This window comes from Aquarana catesbeiana, linkage group LG03 (genome assembly GCF_042186555.1).
Source record: "Aquarana catesbeiana isolate 2022-GZ linkage group LG03, ASM4218655v1, whole genome shotgun sequence".
Classification (NCBI taxonomy): domain Eukaryota; kingdom Metazoa; phylum Chordata; class Amphibia; order Anura; family Ranidae; genus Aquarana; species Aquarana catesbeiana.
Window position 1 is genome coordinate 212,698,048 of NC_133326.1, and position 21,013 is coordinate 212,719,060.

Below are 21,013 nucleotides of genomic sequence, written 5' to 3' on the forward strand. Positions count from 1 at the left end.
AAAAAATCCCTGCATTTCTGCAAAATGCATCAAAAAACGCATTGGTGTGAATGGAGCCTTACAGTCAGTCAAACCTAATAGCTTGAACTATTGTGTAATGAAATTATCACCACTTGTAGATGAAAGGAATTTATTATGCTCCAGAGCAGTCTAGAACAGATGCAGGAAAATAACAGGAAACAAGTAATAGACTGATTTTATTGGCAGCAGGACAAGTACAATACTTACTAACAGTTCTTGGCAGATTCCATTACCCTCCATACATTAAGTAGATCAAGCAGGCATAACTGTGCACAGCCACCCTGTAAAGGCACCTGCTATAAAAGCTGGTAAAAGCCACTTCCTTCTGAAGAACATGCTTCCTATAAAGTGGTATCATTTTAAAATGTATAAACACTTTTTTTTCAACGCTCTTTTTTTTTTTTTATCATGATAGCTTATTTTTAACATGCAGTAGTCACACACTAAAAAGCAGTTTTTCACATTCTTGGGAAGTAGTTAACGCGCCGTGCTGTGTCATGATATAGCAATGCACATAAATAATGCTCGCCCACACTGTTTACACAAGATGTCAAACCAGCTCCGAAAACCCACGCAGCATCAATCTGCAAGTGAATGTCTATCATCTGTATAAATTGAAGTAGAGAGGAACATTACTGTTTGGAACACACTTTGCTCCAGAGCTAATCTGGCCTTAATACATTTAGAAATAATGTTTTTATTTTAAATAAATAGCCACCCAAGCAAAAAAAAAAAAAAAAAAAAAACAAATCCATACGCTGCATGTACACCAATGGTAAGACTTAAAATTGTATAACTAGCACATGCTCATTAAAGGACCCATTTTGTGAAAATTGTGCAATGCAAAAAAAGGACCTCATTACAGAAAGTGAAAGCAATATTGTTAGACACAGCCTACCAGATTCTTATTTGACGTGACTTGGAAACATGGAAAAGATTATCCGTTTGGTTGCTGCAGACAATACAGTATTTCTTTCATAAACTTTTTGAGGTCCATAATCACAATAAAAGGCCACTTTAACAAGAGAAAAATTTAATGTAGCAGTTAAAGGCATTGTGCAAATTTTAAAAATCTCCCCGACCTGGAGAAAATCTTCCCCAAGATGATGCACATCACGAGGAGCCCGCAGACCACTTCTTTCTCATAAACATTTAAAACTCATGCCCGTTGTAGCGCCGCAAGAGGAAAGCTATGACCAGTCACTAATCACTATGCAGCGGCTGTAAACCAGAGCATTTACTAGATATAGTTGTAACAACACTAGCTTTGCCCAAGGAGTTGTGATATGATGCACTAAGCATGTTGCATGATACATGCATATTGCTATTGCGCTTACGGAATACTAAGGTGACCACAGATGTCCTTTAACATTAACTGCTTGCAGTAAGAACTCACTAATAGAACGATCAAAATTTGTTTTTGGTCCCCAGATCACTGCCAGCTACGCTGACAAAAATGTTCTATGCTTTTAGTGCAGCTGTACACGATGTTGCTATTTCACAGCTATACCATTAAAATTTATAACGATAGAGAGTATTGTTCTCAGGTACAAGAAAACGTATGGCACAGGTACACATACATTTTTGAGGACCACCTGAGCACATCTGCCTCTGCATGTATCCAGCAGGAATCCAAACCACAGGAGTAGGAATCCACTTACCCCCTGCTTTTAGGGTTCAATCAGCCACATATGCAGCACCTGCACTTGACTACTGACCGGAGAAGGAACCCACTTCACCCCTGCTTATAGGGTTTAATGAGCCACATATGCAGCACTGGCACTTGACGGTTTCCCCATGGGTCATGGAAATTGTCTAAATAGGATGTGTTCCTGAGAAGATGCAATGCACAGCCTTGGACAAATCTCCCATACACAGAACACCACTTCACAAGCACTGCTCATTAGATTCAATAAACTGTAAAAGCAGGGGGTGGAAGGGCCAGTCCACTTGCAGTTTGGGCTAGACACTGTTGGAGCTCTGGACATCCTTGGGAGCCCATGTACACCTAGCCCTAATACTGTGCACAACATTGGCATTCACTTGCTAACTGCAAATTGTTGGCAGCGTGGTAAGAGGACAGAAATATTCAATATTATTATTAAGTGTTCATAATCACCTGTAAATTTCCACTTACTAGTGTTTATAAAAGGATAACAGTTTTATATTATAGTGGTCCTTTGTGAATGGAATGCTTTTTTTGTGGGGAGTGGATTCTGTTGAAATTAAATAAGAGGTGATAACCACCTTGCAGGGAAAACACTGGATTTAAAAAAAACGAACGTTGTGCTTGAGTATATTGTATGGCAGAACAGAAGACTTTAACGTATTTTTCTTTCCGTTAGGTCAGGGCAGCATGTCATAGCTTACAATGTTGGGATTGTATTTAGACTCTTGTCTTTGGTCAACAAAAGCAGTTCAAGTTGCAGAAGCCAAGTCTAAATTTGTCCATTGTGGGGGTGAGAAACATCTTGACATTACTGTTCAATTTCCAAATTATCGATTTTAATATCCGGAACCTTGAAGCTAACCACCTCCTCATATGTAATTTCTGAAATAGAAAAAAAAAGAAAAGAAAGAGGAAAACATATTAAAACAATAACAAACAATTTCATAGGGCCCCTTTCAAACAGGAGGATTAATCGGGTCCACCTGTCAGTTTTTTAAGCGGACCCAACTGGACCATCCATTGCCCTCTATGGAGTCCATTGACACCCCCTAACATCTGATCTGATCCACAGACAGATGGGGGAATCCGTTTGCCATCCATCTGGCAGATCAGATGACAGTCAGATGTAAATAGACAGGTGGTCTGTTTACATCCGACCGCCTAGAGAGGACAGTGGGCTGTGTCTGTGTATGCTCTGCATTAGCGGAGTGGACACGGAGAAGCCATCCGCCTGCTCAGGGGGGATCAGCAGACAGATTCCCCACTGAATAGGTGGACTCCTGGCGAAGTCCGCCCCATGTGAAGGGGGCCTAAAGCACTGGCCCTGACATGGGTCTCTGTTGATAAACAAGGTTGCTCACCACAATGAGGGACCAAAAAAAAACAAAAACAAAAACGCACCTAGTCTTAAAAAGAAACCTGGCATGTGAGAACTTTACAGGCAGCCATTCCTGGCATCATTCTAAAAAATTCTAGTTGCCTGGCAATCGTGTTGATCTGATGACTAAATGTGAAACAAGTAAGCAGTTCAGGAGTGGTGACTGGACATAATTGCTCTGGGTCCATGACTCAGAAAGTACTGAAGCCACTGGACCATTAGAGCAGTCAGAAAACTAGCTTTTAAGACAAGGGCATCTATGGACATGTTCCTGTCATAATAGGTTTCCCAAAAACTAAGGAAAGAAAGTTGGAAGTGAGGTTTTCCAGTGCAAGAAAGAAATGTTGCAGGAGACAGAGATGGACAGAACATGAGTATTACAGCCAGGGCGGATTCTCTGGTTTGGGGTTTAAACCAATTGACCTCCGGAAGGTTTTAGCTTCATGAGCAGGGCATTTTTTGCTAATCAGCACTGTGCTACTTTAACCACTTCAGCCCCGGACCATTTGGCTGGCCAAAGACCAGAGCGATTTTTGCGATTCGGCACTGCGACGCTTATACTGACAATTGCGTGGTTGTGCAACATGGCTCCCGCACAAAATTGACGTCCTTTTATTTCCCATAAATAGAGCTTTCTTTTGGTGGTATTTGATCACCTCTGCGGTTTTTATTTTTTGCGCTATAAACAAAAAAATAGCGACAATTTTGAAAAAAAAACACAATATTTTTTACTTTTTGCTTTAATAAATATCCCAAAAAAATATATATAAAAAAAATTTTTCTCCTCAGTCTAGGCCGATACGTATTCTTCTACATATTTTTGGTGGAAAAAAAAAAAAAAAAAATCGCAATAAGCGTTTGATTGGTTTGCGCAAAAGTTATAGCGTCTACAAAATAGGGGATAGTTTTATGGCATTTTTTAAAATATTTTTTTTAACTAGTAATGGCGGTGATCTGCGATTTTTATCGTGACTGCGACATTATGGCAAACAGATCGGACACTTTTGGCGCTATTTTGGGACCATTCACATTTATACAGCGATCAGTGCGATTAAAAATGCACCGATTACTGTGTAAATGTGACTGGCAGTGAAGGGGTTAACCAGTAGGGGGTGCTGCAGGGGTTAAGTGTGTCCTAGGGAGTGATTCTAACTGTGGGGGGGGGATGGGCTAGGTGTGTCACGACACTGATCACCGCTCCCGATTACAGGGACCTTTGATCAGTGTCCTGTCACTTGGAAGAATGGGGAAATGCTTGTTTACATCAGCATTTCCCCATTCTTCCTCTCTGTGACACGATTGCAGGTATCCGCGGGTATCACACTGACAGAACTCGCGGCCGGCGCCCACAATGCCGCGTCTTAAAAGGGCAACGTACAGGTACGTTAATATGCCTGTACGTGCCTTTCTGCCGACGTATATCGGCGTGAGCCGGTCCGCAAGGGGTTGTCAACTGCTCAGCCTTGCACCTGCAAATTAAACACCGCTGGGTTTTCTACTTTTTTATTACATAAATGAAAAAAGACAGAAAATTTTGCAAAACAAAACAATATTTTTTACTTTCTGCTATAAAACATATCTAATAAAAAAATAAAAAGATCAAATTTCTTCATAAATTTAGGCAAAAAGGTGTTCTGCTACATGTCTTTGATAGAAAAAAAATCCCAATAAGTGTATATTAATTGGTGTTCATGAAATTTATAGCGCCTACAAACTATGGTATATATACAGGAATTTATGCAGCTATAGACACTGTATTGTAATGGTGGTGATCAGCGAGTTATAGTGGGACTGCAATAGTGTGGTGGTCAATCTGACGCCAACAGACCCCCACTGGGAGGTACTGAACACTGACTAATTGACATTGACATCAATAGTGACACTAATACTTTGATCAGTGATAATACTGTACACTGGCGGCAAAGGGGTTACCATCTAGGGGCAATCAATGGTTAACAGTGTGCCTAACAAGTGTAAAGTGAGTAATATGTGCTGCTTATAAGAGATCTGGCTGCTTTTCCTTCCTGAAAACAGCCAGATCATGTGTACAGAGTCCTGTGTGTCTGTAAACACAGCACTTTGTTCTGGGATTGGCTAAATCATTGGCTGGAACCTCCTGACAAAATTGTGCTGTACTCAGAGCGGGTTAGCAGGGGGCACACGCATGCGGATCCTGAACTCAGAATAAGCTGGAAGACAAACATGTACGTGATCCAGCCTGGCTGTGCCGCCTGCAGTAATTGTAATGTGAGCGATGGGCAAGCAGTTAATTGCTGCTGTTGGCAAAACCTGTGCGTTCTTTTGTTTTTTTTTTTTTTAAATACACAAGTCCCTTCTATGTCAATAATCCATTACAGCTCTACCTTTCCATTCATCAATAGTGCGCTCCTTATTCTCTGTAGATTCGTCATAAGGCTCAGCCTCAGGCTCATCTTCTGGATCATGATACTGTTCAAAGTAAGGGTGTGCAAGGGCTTCAGATGCTGTGATTCGCTTGTCACTATCCAGAATGAGCATCCTCTTCAGCAGATCAATGGCTTTAAAATAACATAACACAATGCTTGTAACAAATTTTGTAAAATCGATAGTAGCATCAAATCAAACATCCATGAAGCCAACAATCCATGCATGGCAAAAACATGCACAGCACCATCTTTTTTTGCAATTTGTGTTGCATACTGCTATTGCTGCCTCGTTTTTAAATGTGCAAACACTAAGTTTGGAAGTCAGACTTTATCTCTTCTGCAAGTGTTTTGGGGATCTGATTTGTGACTCCCCTCCACACTAAATGTATTTTGATAAGCCAAAGTATGCCTAGGCTAGACATCTCATTGGTTTAGAAACACTGCAGTTTGATTTGAGGTCCCTTAAGCCAGGCAGGTTGTTTATCTGCTGCTGGAATTTGAAGAGGTTCAGAAGCACATCTGAGATGGTTTGACAGTAAAATCTGTAAATTCAAGATTAATGATTGCGCTAGTAATGATAATAAAGCAGCTGACGTAAATTGTATGGTGACAACAAAAAGTAAAAAAAATATATAGGTGTACGCATCGCTAAGCGGCCGATGTACAGTAACGACAATTCGCCCAGGAGAGCTGGCCCTTAAGAGGTTAAACTCAGAAAATTTACCATTTTAAGAAAGTAATTTTAAAATTGATGGCAGCAACACAACTCAAAAAAGGTTGGGACAGGGCAATAAAAAACTGGCCAAGTAAGTGGTACTAACAAAGAGCTGGAAGAACATTTTGCAACTAATTAGGTTAAATGGCAACAGGTCAGTACTGTGAATGTAAGTCAGAGCGTTTCCGAAGTAAAGATGGGCAGAGGTTCACCAATCTGCAAAAACCTGTGTCTAAAAATGGTCAATTTCAAAATAATGTTCCTCAATGTACAATTGCAAGGACTTTAAATATATCATCATCTACAGAATATCATAAAAAGATTCCAGGAATCTGGAGAAATCTCTGTGCACAGGGACAAGGCTGAAGTGCAATATTGGATTCCTGTGATCTCCATCCCTCAGATGACACTGCATTAAAAACAAGCATGATTCTGTGATGACATCACTTCATGGGTTGAGGAATATTTCCGAAGATCACTATCTGAACACACCTATTTCTTTATTCCTTTCTCCATCCTTATTCTAGGACCTCTTCCATCAGTTAAAAACGCGATCTTACTTAACCTCTGTGGTCATCAGATGATCCTGTGGCTGGGTTCGCTTCCTGATTTAAGTGGTTCAAATATTAGAGTTTATATTCAATTCACCATTTACATTTTTTAAAGACCTACACACAGGTAAATAAATCCCTCTTTGGCTGAAGTATTGCATTGGCAGATCAGATATGTGGTGTTATTCTAGATTTGTACTTATATTGATTTTTTTGATTGTTCTATATGCTGTTATTGTTCACTGTGTAATTTTTGCATTATTCTCTTCAGTGCCTGATAGATATTATCTCCTGAAGAAGCCACGGCAGGTGGTGAAACATGTTGAGAAACAATCTCTTCGGTTGCACTATTAAGGATTGTATTGTTATATTGAATGTAAACTCTTTTTTTATAGATATGTTTTTATCGATTTTTCTAAATAAAATATGAAATTTTTTTACATAAATTTTGTGTCACCTATTGTACCTTTAAATCCCAGTTCCCTTTATGTTTTTCACTGTCTGAACACAGTTTGCCGTGTCATCCAAAAATTCAAGGTAATGCTCTATGATGCTGAGAAGAAGCAAAATCTGTACATGATCCAGAAACGCCATCCGTCTTCTCTGGGCCAAAACTCATTTAAAATGGTCTATTGAAAGAGGGAAAACTGTACTGTGGATGGACAAATCCAAAAATTTGACATTCTTTTTGTAACCATGGGTGCAGTGTCCTCAGGACTAAAGAGGAAAGAGGAGAGGGACTTTCCAGCTTGTTATCAGCGCTCAGCCTACATCTCTGATTATATGGGATGCATTAGTGCATATGGAATGGGGAGCTTGCACATCTGGAAAGGAACCATCAATGCTAAAAGATATAGCCAGGTTTTAGAGCAGCATATGCTCCCATCCAGATGACTTCTTTTTCCAGGAAAGGCCTTGCATATTTCAGCAGGACAATGCTAAACCACATACTGCATTTATAAGAGCATGGCTTTGTAGTAGAAGAGTCCGAGTGCATAACTGACCTACCTACAGTCCAGACCTTTAAACAACTGAAAATATTTGGTGCATCTTGAAACAAATCATTTGATAAAGAAGACCCAGGACTGTAGAGCAGTTATAATCCTATATCAGGCAAGAATGAGACAACATTCCTTTCCCAAAACTTCAGCAACTGTTCCCAGACGTTTATAGAGTGTTGTTACAAGATGGGATGCTACATCGTGATAAACATGGCCTTGTCAAATTTTTTGAGATGCGATGATGCCATCAATTTCAAAATCACCTTATTTTTTTTCTTAAAATGGTACATTTTCTCATATTGGTTTATGAGATTTGCAAATCATTGCATTGTGTTTTTATGTTGATTTTACACAGCTTCCCAACTTTTTTGGAATTGGGGTTGTATATTTATATTCTCATGTATGTATATAATTTTTAACAGTGCTCATACTGTTAGGCTAGGTTTACATATGTGTGGGAATATGCATAAATCACACGCATTCCCATGGTCACAGGCATCTACAGGCAAACCGTGCTGCTGTTATTGCCCCCACACATCCGAAAACGCAGCTCATTTTCCGGTGCGGGAAATCGCAGGTTACAAATGTATCATGAGATTTCTGTGCAGCTGCAATTTTAAAAAGGTGCAGAGACCTTTTTCCTGAGGTACAGCAGGCTGTGCCCCCGCAAATGTGAGCCGCACAATTGCATACCCTAACCTATGAGAAGATGTTTTTTATCAGCAGCATAAACTAGCAGCTGGTTTTTAGGAATTTAGTTCTTCTCTTTAGTAAAGTCCTTTGGTTAAGAATGAATCTCGCCCTTTGAAGGCATTAATTGAAAAGCACTGTAGTGTAATCAAGGAGTGTGTAAGGGAACTCTTTACACTGTATATCTTACTGACTTACCTAGAGGGTTGGCACCACAAAACAACTCATTTAGATCTTGCTGTGGCATGTATGGCAAAGATTCAATATATCGTCTAGCCTGGTAATAGAACAGATGATTACTAATCGCACAAAGATGACCATAAACAGATACTAAAAGCAACTACAATGCTGTGAAAAAGTATTTTCCTCCTTCCTGATTTTTACATTTTTTTTAGCATATTTGTCACACTTAAATGATTCGGATCATTTGAATAGTACACAAAGATAACGTGAGTAAATGCAAAATGCAGTTTTTAAATGATGATCTCATGTATTAACCACTTCAGCCCCGGAAGATTTTACTGCTCAATGACCAGGCCATTTTTTGCGATACGCCACTGCGTCGCTTTAACTGACAATTGCGCGGTCGTGCGACGCTGTACCCAAACAAAACTCTTTGCCTGGGTACAGTCCTTTTTTTCCCACAAATAGAGCTTTCTTTTGGTGGTATTTGATCATCTCTGTAGTTTTTATTTTTTGCGCTATAAACAAAAAAGAGCGACAATTTTGAAAAAAATAAAACAATATTTTGTACTTTTTGCTATAATAAATATCCACAATTTCTTTTAAAAAAAAAAGTTAATTTTTTTCTCAGTTTAGGCCGATATGTATTCTTCTACATATTTTTGGTAATAAAAATCGCAATAAGCATATATTGATTGGTTTGCGCAAAAATTATAGTGCCTACAAAATAGGGGAAAGGTTTATGGCATTTTTATTATTATTATATTTTTTTACTAGTAATGGCGTTGATCAGCAATTTTTATCGGGACTGCGACATTATGGCGGACAGATCGGACACTTTTGACACATTTTTGGGACCATTGACAATTATACAGCGATCAGTGCTACAAAAATGCACTGATTACTGAGTAAATGTCACTGGCAGGGAAGGGGTTGACACTAGGGGGCGATCAAGGGGTTAACTGTGTTCTCTAGGTGTGTTCTAACTGTAGGGGCATGGGAGTGACTGAAGTAAATGACAGATCTTTGTTCCTAGCTAGTAGGAACTCACGATCTGTCTCACCTCTCCTCACAGAACAGGGATTTGTGTGTTTACACACACATGTGCTATCCCGCTTAAAGGGTCTGACGTACAGCTACGACCGTTCGCGGGATCATGCCGACCTGCTACAGTATGACGGCGGCTGGTTGGCAACAATTAAGAGAAAAATCTGTCCAAACCTGTCTGGCCCTATGTGAAAAAGTAATTGCCCGCTAAAAACGAATAAGTGGTTGTGCCACCCTTGGCGGCAACAACTGCAATTAGGCATTTGCGATAACTGGCAATGAGTTTCACATCCCTGTGGAGGGATTTTGGCCCACCCTTATTTGCAGTTGTTTTAATTCAGCCACATTGGAGGGTTTTGCAGCATAAATGGCCTGTTTAAGGTCATGCCACAGCATCTCAATTGGATTTAAGTCCGGACTTTGAATAGGCCACTCCAAAACCTTCATTTTGTTGTTTTTTAGTCATTCAGAGGTGGACTTGCTGGTGTTTGTCGGATCATTGTCCTGCTGCATAACTAATTCAATTACTTTTTCAAATAGGGCCAGACAGGTTTGGACAGCTTTTTCCTTTTAGTAAATGAAATCATCATTTAAAAACTGTATTTAGTATTTACTCGGGTTTTCTTGGTGTAATATTAAAATTTGTTTGATGATATAAATCATTTAAGTGTGACAAATAGCAAAAAAAAAATAAATAAAAAATACAACCTCAGGAAGGGGGCAACTACTATTTGACAGCACTATATACATTTCTAAGCAAACAATTCACCCCTATCCTGTGCACACAGTCCAGCATATATTACTTACATGCTCGGATGAAATTTTCATGAGAAATTCAGAATTAGGCGTTCCAACAACTTCCATTATCCTTTTTAACTGGTCGATATCTGTTATTATTTAGGAAAATGATTACTCTGCAATCTGACAGCAAAATATTTTGTGAACCATGGTCCATGAAAATGGATGGTAAGATGTGTATATTAAGCTTAATAATTTATTTTTGATCAAAAAACTGTTGGTTCAACAAGTTCCCTCCGCCTATACTTGAAGTTCCACCACTGCGCCTATAGACTGGATATAAACCTATATATTAGAGCTGCCACTTTAAATACCGTGTTTCCCCTGAAAGTAAGACCTACCCCAAAAATAAGACCTACCTCGATTTTCAAGGAGGGCTGCAATATAAGCCCTACCACGAAAATAAGCCCTAGTTTAGGCTGGCTGTGGGCTGCTGGAGTCCTCTCTATTGCTGCTGGAGTCCTCCCCTTCCCCCAGCTGTCAGTGGGGATATTCAGACCCCCCTCTGCAAGGCTCAGAGCGGGTAGAAGAACTCAGGCAGGTCACGGAAGTGCCGAGCCGCGCTCAGCTGATTCCCGCTGCTCTCCTCTTTTGCCAGCTGCCATTGGGGGATCTCGGGCCCCCCTCTGCAAAGCTCGGAGCGGGTAAGAGAGCTCAGGCGGGTCATGGAAGTGCCGAGCCGCGCTCAGCTGATCCCCACTGCCCTCCTCTTCTGCCACCTGTCATCAGGGGATCTTGGACCCCCCTCCCTCTGCAGTGCTTGTGCCCGGGAAGAACAATCTGGTGGGTCACGGAAGCGCCGAGTGGGGCTGTGGGAAGGTATGTGACATGGTTAGAGTGCAGAGACACATACTCTTTGCATTATATTCTACTGTGGTGGCGAGGATTCTGGCAGTTTGCAAGCACTTTTATGCTGTGCACACTGGGGATTAAATTGCAAGCCCTACCCCGAAAATAAGCCCTAGTGTGTTTTTGGTTGCAAAAATTAATATAAGACCCGGGCTTATTGTTCTTTGCACACCTCGGGTCCGCCGTGACCACCACACATCGCTGTTATAAGTTATAAGAGCCGCTGTGTTTTCACTATATGCGTTTAAAGAATTTATTTAATGTAAGTTTAATGATTGAAGATTCTTTGGAGTGTTTTAATTAAACTGGTTTTACGTTATTACACTTTCTGGAGCACTTTATTTTTTACATGTGGAGAGATCCTGATTGATATTCACGGCCGGAGTCTGAAATTTCACTTAACCCCTTTATGTGTGGTTGAAAGCGCTTTAGCCAAACTCAAAAGTGTAAGGCATTGGAAGCTGGCGAGTGTGTTATCTGAAGTGAGAGGAATCACGTCACATATTGGTGTGGTGGAAGAATTGAGAAGACACTTTATAAAGCTTCAGTATTTGAAGAAATTACTCATGGACATTTTTCTTAGTTAAATGTGTTTTTATATTATTTTTCTCACTTGTCACAGGGCGTTTTAAAATAGTCTGATGCATGTTTATCAATATATACTTTCACCGTACTACTGAATTTAGCGCCACTATTTTTATCTCTTTTTTAATTCATTTATGATGCTGTGGGGATCTGAATACATAAGTACTAGTGAAGGATACAGTCATTCCCTGGAAAAAGAGCTTTGCCTTTCAAAAGCTCAGCCATAATGCATCCAACTGACCAAATGTCAACTGAAAGAAAAAAGGTTAAAGTAGTTGTGAACATACAATGTAAAAGACACTTTTTGTACAGTTATAATTATGCAGGCACCAGAACTGCTTTTGCTTAGTTCAGAAATTATGTTTTCTACCTTTTTACAAGGTTAAAAAATTCTGTCATGTGACCATGCATTTTGTCTTACTGATAGCAGGGGTGGGGTTGCAGGACACTGTGCAGACACACATTGTACCTGTATTCCATAGTCTGTTCAGCCTGAGGCAAGATGCAGGCTTTGCTTGAGCAGGGGCATGTTCAGAGGCTGTAATTGGTTGGGGGAGGGTGGAGACTGAACAAACTACCCAATACAGGCATGCTGTGTATCTGCACGGTGTCCTGTACCTCTGAATAGCCAACTGAAAAGGATGAAAGTGGACCATGCTAACACAGATCAGCTTCTGTGCTTTGTGTGATCAGTTTAAAACAAGGAAGAAAGGTAACTGGCAGGATCAACCAGGTACTTCAGATGGGAGTAGTAGATGAAAATGATAGAGACTGATTTATAAAATGCACATATGTGAACACACACATAGGAAAAAAAATATATTTAGGTTAACATACATTTTAAAGGGCTTCACTTATCTTCAAAAGTTAAAACTTATTAATGCCATTAGTCAACTTAACATGGGGAAAGTATCATTTAATTACAAAACAGAAATAAAATACAAATAAGGCAATCAGCACAAAAATAATTCCTAAATATCCTAAAAAACTAATGCAGCTAGCACAAAAGATCATCACATAATCTAAGTAAAATGCATAAGGCAAGGTGCAGCGCAAGAACAGGTAAATTTAAATGCAGCATCTAAAAAAACAGTCAAATGAAATTCCAACAAGAAAGGGGAGGAGGACTAGAGGTCCCAGCAAGCACCAAGAGGATTCCACATGGCAAAGCACAATTCAAGCAAGATATTGGTGACAGACCCTCCACCTTCAGAGCAATCGCTCCGCTCACCTCAAGGACTGGACTACTGAACTAACAGATGGTCAAGTATGTTGGTCCCTTCATAGGGTAAGTGATCCATGCAGAGACAGGAATTCCAGTAAATTCCCCGGAATATACAAAAGGTGACGCAAAAAACAACTCTAATGCCCTGTACACACGACCGGTTTACCCGTCGGAATAAACTCTGAAGATTTTTCCGACGGAATTCCGCTCAAGCTGTCTTGCATACACACGGTCACACCAAATTCCGACCGTCCAGAACGCGGTGACGTACAACACGTACGACGGGATAAGAAAACGGAAGTTCAATAGCCAGTAGCCAATAGCTTCCGTTTTGTATTTGCTTCAGAGCATGCGTCGTTTTTGGTACGTCGGAACAGCATACAGACAAGCGGTTTTCCCGATAGGAATTGGTTCCATCTGAAAAATGTAGAACATGTTCTCTTTCTAGGTCCGTCAGAATTTTCGACGTAAAAAGTCTGATGGGGCATACACACGATCGGAATATACGATGAAAAGCTCCCGTCGGACTGTTTCTGTTGGACATTCTGCTTGTGTGTACACGGCATAAGTGCTCACTGTGGATCAGTTGTAAAGCAGCTTTATTTTGAAAAAATGGTTAACACAAACAGCTGTTCAGCTCCGGAAGAATTGGCTGCTCAATAACCAGGCCATTTTTTTGCGATACGGCACGGTGTCGCTTTAATTGACAATTGCGCAGTCGTTCAATGTTGCACCCAAACAAATTTTTTTCCCACAAACGGAGCTTTCTTTTGGTGTTATTTCATCATCTCTGCGGTTTTTATTTTTTGCGCTATAAACAAAAAAAAGAGCGACGATTTTGAAAAAAAACACAATATTTTGTACTTTTTGCTGTAATAAATAGCCCCAATTTTTTTTTAAAAAAAAGGTAGTTTTCCTCAGTTTAGGCCGATATGTATTCTTCTATATGTTTTTTGTAATAAAAATTGCAAAAAGCTTGATTGATTTTGCGCAAAAGTTATAGCGTCTACAAAATAGGGGATAGATTTATGGCATTTTTATTATTATTATTATTTTTTACTAGTAATGGTGGCGATCAAGGGTTTAAATGTGTAGTACATAAGGGGTGGTATATCTGCTGCCTTAGCCAGAGGGAGTCTTTCTGGATTTTTGAGGCTAAGGTCCTCTCTCCTGAAGGGTTAAATGTAGATTTTGATTTTTATTTTCTATATTTCTGTTTTATTTTATTTTATTTTTTCAAATTCTAACTGTTATGTTTTATTATCATTTTATTTTTAATTGGTTGTTGTTATGAAGGTGTGAGATGCAAGGAATCAGCGGGTGACCAGTGTTTTTATAATATATGCACATTTTATATATACAATATTTCTTTTTATTTACTCACACTTTATATGCTCAGTGAGCATTTTCTTAACTTGCCACTAGGGGTCACTGTGTTGACCTAGTGTTCATTTCCTTATATAAAAGTGTTTAGGTTTAGGTCATGTGAGATCCTTTTCTCTGTCCCCTCCAGCAGGATTGCTGATAGATGGGATTTGCGTGCTATGTGATGGGGCAGGCTGAGCTGCGCCCCCTTTTTTTTCGTCATGGTTTCTGTGGCGATGGATAAGGTTTTAAGGAGGACGGGTGACATACGTTAGGCTCTGCCACGCTGATGAAGTTCTCTGAATGTAACGCGTACAGGGGAGAAGCTACACGCTGACATCACCCGCTGCCGACATGGCATCCTACACACCATCAGCTGTCTGTGACGGAAATGCCGTTTTCAAACAGCCATTTGTGAGTAACCATTTTTTCAAAATAAAGCTGCTTATACAACTGATCCACAGTGAGCACTTAAGAGTTGTTTTTGCTTCACCTTTTGTATATTCCGGGGAATTTACTGGAGTTCCGGTCTCTGCATGGATCACTTACCCTATGAAGGGACCTGTGTGTGTACTTGACCATCTGTTAGTTCAGTAGTAAAGTCCTTGAGGTGAGGGAAGCGATTGCTCTGAATGTGGAGGGTCTGTCACCAATATCTTCCTTGAATTGTGCTTTGCCACGTGGAATCCTCTTGGTGCTTGCTGGGACCTCTAGTCCTCCTCCTCCCCTTTCTTGTTGGACTTTAATTTGACTGTTTTTTTTAGATACCGCATTTAAATTTACCTGTTATTGCGCTGCACCTTACCTTATGTAATTACAAAACAGAACAAATGTTCCATGTGCCCGTGATTTTGGGTAGCCTAAAAAAGCAAGACCCAGGAGACCTGGCTAAGAACGACTAGCTTCTAAATTTACGTCTCTATAGTAAAAAGGGGGACGGATTAAAAGTCATAGGAAATTTCTCACCATGCTCGAAATTTTCTTGAACTGGACCTCAGACTCAGTTCAGAATGAATGTTAAAATCTAGCAAAAAACTTGCGACTTCTATAAAGCCAGCCTATTGGTGGTACTATTGTTTAGCCTAGTACTCATCCAAAGCCCAGGTGAATGGCAATTATGACTGATGTTTTGCAAGAAGCGTAAAAGAGGCCAGCTTTCTCAAAACTGGAACATCCAACCCTGAACAGGGGTGAGGGCCTTCAACACCATCTGTCTTCCACATATGGTGCCATTTTATCTTCTATACTCTGACAACTTTGACAACAGTTGACACCTTCAGCCATGTAAATCGAAGGACTGACACCTATGCAGAGTTCCTGACACCAAGGATGGAATTCTGTAACTAGAATAGATTGGTTCTATAACTGCCACAACTTCCATCCTGTCCTTGTACAATCAATGTCTGCCTTGACACATTCTATGGTGACTGGATCAAGGTGTCTATGCTGCTGTATGGATATAAATACTGGGATTTGTTCCCGACATTGGAACTAAAGAGGTAGCTAAATAGGCTGTAAATAAAAAAAATCTCTGTTAGAAAAATAAGCTGTAAATGGTCTTTAACAGATGAATGCGACTACTACTATCTACAGTCTTGAAAAAGTATTCATACCCCTTGAAAATGTTCACATTTTGTCATGTTACAACCAAAAATGTTAATGTAATTTATTGGGATTGTATGTAATAGAACACCACAAAGTGGCACATAATTGTGAAGTGGAAGGAAAATGATAAATAGTTTTCAATTTTTTTTTTTTACAAATATGTGAAAAGTGTGGCGTGCATTTGTATTCAGCCTCCTTTACTCTGATACCCCTAACTAAAATCTAGTGGAACCAATTGCCTTCATAAGTCACCTAATTAGTAAATAGAGTCCACCTGTGTGTAATTTAATCTCAGTATAAATACAGCTGTTCTGTGAAGCCTGCAGAGGTTTTTTAGAGAACAAACACCATCATGAAGGCCAAGGAACACACCAGACAGGTCAGAGATAAAGTTGTGGAGAAGTTTAAAGCAGGGTTAGGTTATAAAAAATATCTCAAGCTTTAAATATCTCATGGAGCACTGTTCAACTGCAAACCTACCAAGACATGGCCGTCCACATAGACTGACAGGCCGGGCAAGGAGAGCATTAATCAGAGAAGCAACCAAAAGGCCCATAGTAACTCTGGAGGAGCTGCAGAGATCCACAGCTTAGGTGGGAGAATCTGTCCACAGGACAACTAGTAGTCCTGCACGCCACAAATCTGGCCTTTATGGAAGAGTGGCAAGAGGAAAGCCATTGTTGAAAGAAAGCCATAAGAGTCCCGTTTGTAGTTTGTGAGGAGCCACGTGGGGGACACAGCAAACATGTAGAAGAAGGTGCTCTGGTCAGATAAGACCAAAATAGAACTTTTTGGCCTAAAATCAAAACGCTGTGATGTGCTGTGTGGCGGAAAACTAACACTGCACATCACCCTGAACACACCATCCCCACCGTGAATCATGGTGGTGGCAACATCATGTTGTGGAGATGCTCTTCTTCAGCAGGGACAGGGAAGCTAGTCAGAGTTGATGCAAAGATGGAGGGAGCCAAGGACAGGGCAATCTTAGAAGAAAACCTGTTAGAGTCTGCAAAAGATTTGAGACTGGGGCGGTTCACCTTCCAGCAGCACAACGACCCTAAACATACAGCCAGAGCTACAACGGAATAGTTTAGATCAGAAATGGTGAATCTTGGCACCCCAGATGTTTTGGAACTACATTTCCCATGATACTCATGCACTCTGAAGAGTAGTTGAGCATCACGCGAAATGTAGTTTCAAAACATCTAGGGTGCCAAGGTTCGCCATCACTGGTTTAGATCAAAGCATATTCATGTGTTAAAATGGCTCAGTCAAAGCCCAGACCTATATCCAATTGAGAATCTGTGGCAAGACTTGAAAATTGCTGTTCACAGATGCTCTCCATTCAATCTGACAGAGCTTGAGCTATTTTACAAAGAAGAATGGGCAAAAAGGTCCCTTCACATTCAGCACTGACATTTAATAGGGTTCTGAGAATATTCTGCACCAGTATTGTTAGATTTTTGTAAACAGAACTAGTACAAAGGATATCCTGAGCATCATTTGGTTACCTGTCTGGTTATAGTGCATCCAGTTTAACATGATCTCTGGAGCTCTGTACCACCTGGTTGCTACATAACCAGTCATTTCATCATCTGTCTGTCGTGCCAGCCCAAAATCTAAAATCTCCAAAAAAAAAAAAAAATTGAGACTGTAAGACAGCAATATTTGACACAGTGATTTTTATGCTTCACAGTTGAGAATCTTTTCCACTTTAAAAGGGTATATGAAGGAAGTGGTGACTCTTACCCTTAATTCACAATCTTCATTTACTGCTAAATTGCTGGGTTTTAAGTCCTATAGTACAATAATAGGATTTAGGCATTAGAACAGTTCGTCACGCAAAAAAAAAAATCCTTGCATACAATTAATTCTTTCTACAAATCTTGTAAAATAAATGTCCTGTTAAGTTTTGGTTAGCATTAGGAAAATGTATTACAGATGGGTCACCAGTGATAAGTCTGCAAGTATAAAGTGTCCTTATTTGTGTACGGCAACTAACTTTAGAATGTCATTTGTCCAGTGCACTCTGGGAAATATAATGGAAAATCTCAGTTGCCATAAACTATAAGTAACTCTTTCACTCAATAGGTGAGGTTGAGCCTGTTGATTTAGAAATAGTGCTAAGTGACACAGCATAATCGCCTAATCTTATTTTGTGGCCCAAAATGTACTCAATAAGCCATTCAATGTAGTTTGAACTGATTAAAACAGAGGGATTTTGCTAGTTAGGAAGTAAAAGCAGGAACTTGCTGACCAGGATGTACTGCTTATATATTATTATTATATGACATGGAATGTCAGGTCCTGGTAACTGGATTAATCATAACTTATTTAAACTATATTAGAAAACTGATTCCTGCAATCCAACAGTTGTTTGGTACAAGTACAACCATTGCTTTATTTGCACAAATAATATAAAAAAAGTCTCAGCCTGTTAGGCATGTGAGCTCCCAGCTGGCTTTAACAACATTTCCACCCAGCTTTTAGTCTTTCATCTTTCTGTTAGAAAATGAAAGCATATCAAACAAAAGTGGAGTGGGAGTAAATTTTAGAGTGCTGCCTCCCAGACTGAATTTTTAACAGTACTTCTTTCCCACAAAAGAGACTTTTTAATACATTGGTGGTATGAGGGAGGACGCTGTGTCATTATTGAAAGGCTTTGGTTAACCAGTTGATGAAATGTATGGGCCATCTTCGCATTACAAGGAACAAGTTAGCAGACCTGTGGATGCCCCAGCTAGCCCACAAGGTGTGTAAAGAAACATTCCTCCCGCCTTCCCCACCAAATTATTCACACCCCCTTTTGGTGGTATGAACAAGTCTGGTGCCTGTCAACACTGGGCTCAAATTTTGAGAACGAGGGCCCATTCTAAACACTCTGTTAAGCTGCCATCCAGTGCCATATGGCATACAGACTGGCAAACTCACCAGGAGATGAAAATCTCAGGTGTAAACTGGCCTACTTTGTGTAAAACCTTAAAGATGAATTCCAGGTATGGATTTTTTATACAGTTACAGGTCCAGCTTGAACCAAAGTAACTATGTACTGTATTATCCCATACCTGGCCATTGCCCAAAGGGAGACCACTACTCCAGTGATCTTCACCTGCTTCAAGGTCTCTTGCTGAGCGGCTGCCCTGCTGCATTCTGAACACAGGAAGTTGGCAGCTTGGAACAGGCACCATTCAGAGAATGCATTTTCTGAAGGAATACAGTACAAAGTATTCTCTGATTGGACATGATGGAGATGATGACAGCAAAGTATTTTTTTAAGGGAACCTGCGCTGAGTGGCCAATCTCCTGGGTTCAGAATGTAGCAGGCCAGCCGCTCAGCATGGGACCTGGAAGCAAGTGGATATCACTGGAGTAGTGTGTTCTACTTCGGATATTTCCAGCTTCCAGAGGCATCAGCCAGGTGTGGTATATAAATAGTTACAATGGTCCAAGCTCGACCAATGTAACTATGCATAAAATAAAAATACCTGGAATTCCTCTTAAAACATGTTGGATTGCAGATTCTAGGAACATGACTGGTGGGTGGTAACAACAGATAATAGGAAGAGAAATTTGAAAGAAGTTTTTGATACTTACTCTATGTATGATCCCCGCTGAATGGATATACTGTGAAAATCAAATGTGTAACTTTTAAAGTTATTAAACATTTAAGTTATAAAAAGAAATCAGATATCAAAGTTTCTTATAATGTACTTCCTTGATTTCATGTGCAACAGGGCTGGCCTTAAAGGGGTTGTAAACCCTCGTGTTTTTTCACCTTAATGAATTATGGTGAAAAAACTTCTGTCGCTGACCAACCCCCCAGCACTCACCTGAGCCCGTTCGTTCCCACGCCGGAGACGTGCAAACCCTCTCTGGCCGGGGTCTCGGCTCTTGACTGGATAGATGGATAGCAGTGCAGCCATTGGCTCCCGCTGCTGTCAATCAAATCCAATGACGCGGGCACCAGAGGTCGGGGCAGAGTCTGGCGTTCTGTGTCTATGGACGGAAATGCTGGACCCGGGAGCGCGCCCGCACGGTAACCCCCAGGGAGAGTGCTTCTCCTAGGGGGTTTTCTGATGCGGGGAGGAGCCGCGAGCGCTGTTGGGGACCCTAGAACACGAGGATTGGGGCCACTGTGCAAAACGAACTGCACAGTGGAGGCAAGTATAATATTTTTTAAATAACAGAGGGTTTACAATCCCTTTAATCCCGTTTTGAAAAAGACAGAGTCCCAGGCTTAGAAGCCAGCCTGCTTGCTGTTGGTATGCTGGTAATCTTATACAGTGCCTTGAAAAAGTATTCATACACCTTGAAATTTTACACATTTTGTCATGTTACAACCAAAAACGTAAATGTATTTTATTGGGACTTTATGTGATAGACCAACACAAAGTGGCACATAATTGTGAAGTGAAGGGAAAATGATAAATGTTTTTTAATTTTTTTACAAATAAACGTAAAAAGTGTGGCGTGCATTTGTATTCAGCAGCCCTGAGTCAATACTTTGTAGAACCACCTTTCACTGAAATTACAGCTGCAAGTCTTTTTGGGGAGGTCTCTACCAGCTTTGCACATCTAGAGAGTGACATTTTTGCCCATTCTTCTTTGCAAAATAGCTCAAGCTCTGTCAGATTGGATAGAGAGTGTCTGTGAACAGCAATTTAAGTCTTGCCACAGATTCTCAATTGGATTTAGGTCTGGACTTTGACTGGACCATTCTAACACATGAATATGCTTCGATCTAAACCATTTTATTGTAGCTCTAGCTGTATGTTTAGGGTCATTGTCCTGCTGGAAGGTGAACCTCTGCCCCGGTCTCAAGTCTTTTGCAGACTCTAACAGGTTTTCTTCTAAGATTGCCCTGTATTTGGCTCCATCCATCTTCCCATCAAATCTGACCAGCTTCCCTGTCCCTGCTGTAGAAAA

The 21,013-nt window shown here is 40.4% G+C and overlaps 1 protein-coding gene across 1 annotated transcript in view; it reads right to left on the reverse strand.

Annotated features, from left to right (window-relative positions):
- Positions 1 to 113: 113 nt before the first annotated feature.
- The window catches only part of MAPK11 (mitogen-activated protein kinase 11), a 79,158-nt gene continuing 58,258 nt past the window's right edge, over positions 114 to 21,013 (reverse strand). The window contains exons 5-12 of the mRNA XM_073619755.1: positions 19,682 to 19,711; positions 17,837 to 17,884; positions 17,599 to 17,713; positions 12,072 to 12,143; positions 10,468 to 10,547; positions 8,629 to 8,707; positions 5,432 to 5,605; positions 114 to 2,572 (exon numbers count right to left, since the gene is read on the reverse strand). Coding sequence (XP_073475856.1) covers positions 2,499 to 2,572; positions 5,432 to 5,605; positions 8,629 to 8,707; positions 10,468 to 10,547; positions 12,072 to 12,143; positions 17,599 to 17,713; positions 17,837 to 17,884; positions 19,682 to 19,711 — 672 coding nt within the window. The 3' untranslated portion in view covers positions 114 to 2,498. The remainder of the gene's footprint in view (positions 2,573 to 5,431; positions 5,606 to 8,628; positions 8,708 to 10,467; positions 10,548 to 12,071; positions 12,144 to 17,598; positions 17,714 to 17,836; positions 17,885 to 19,681; positions 19,712 to 21,013) is intronic.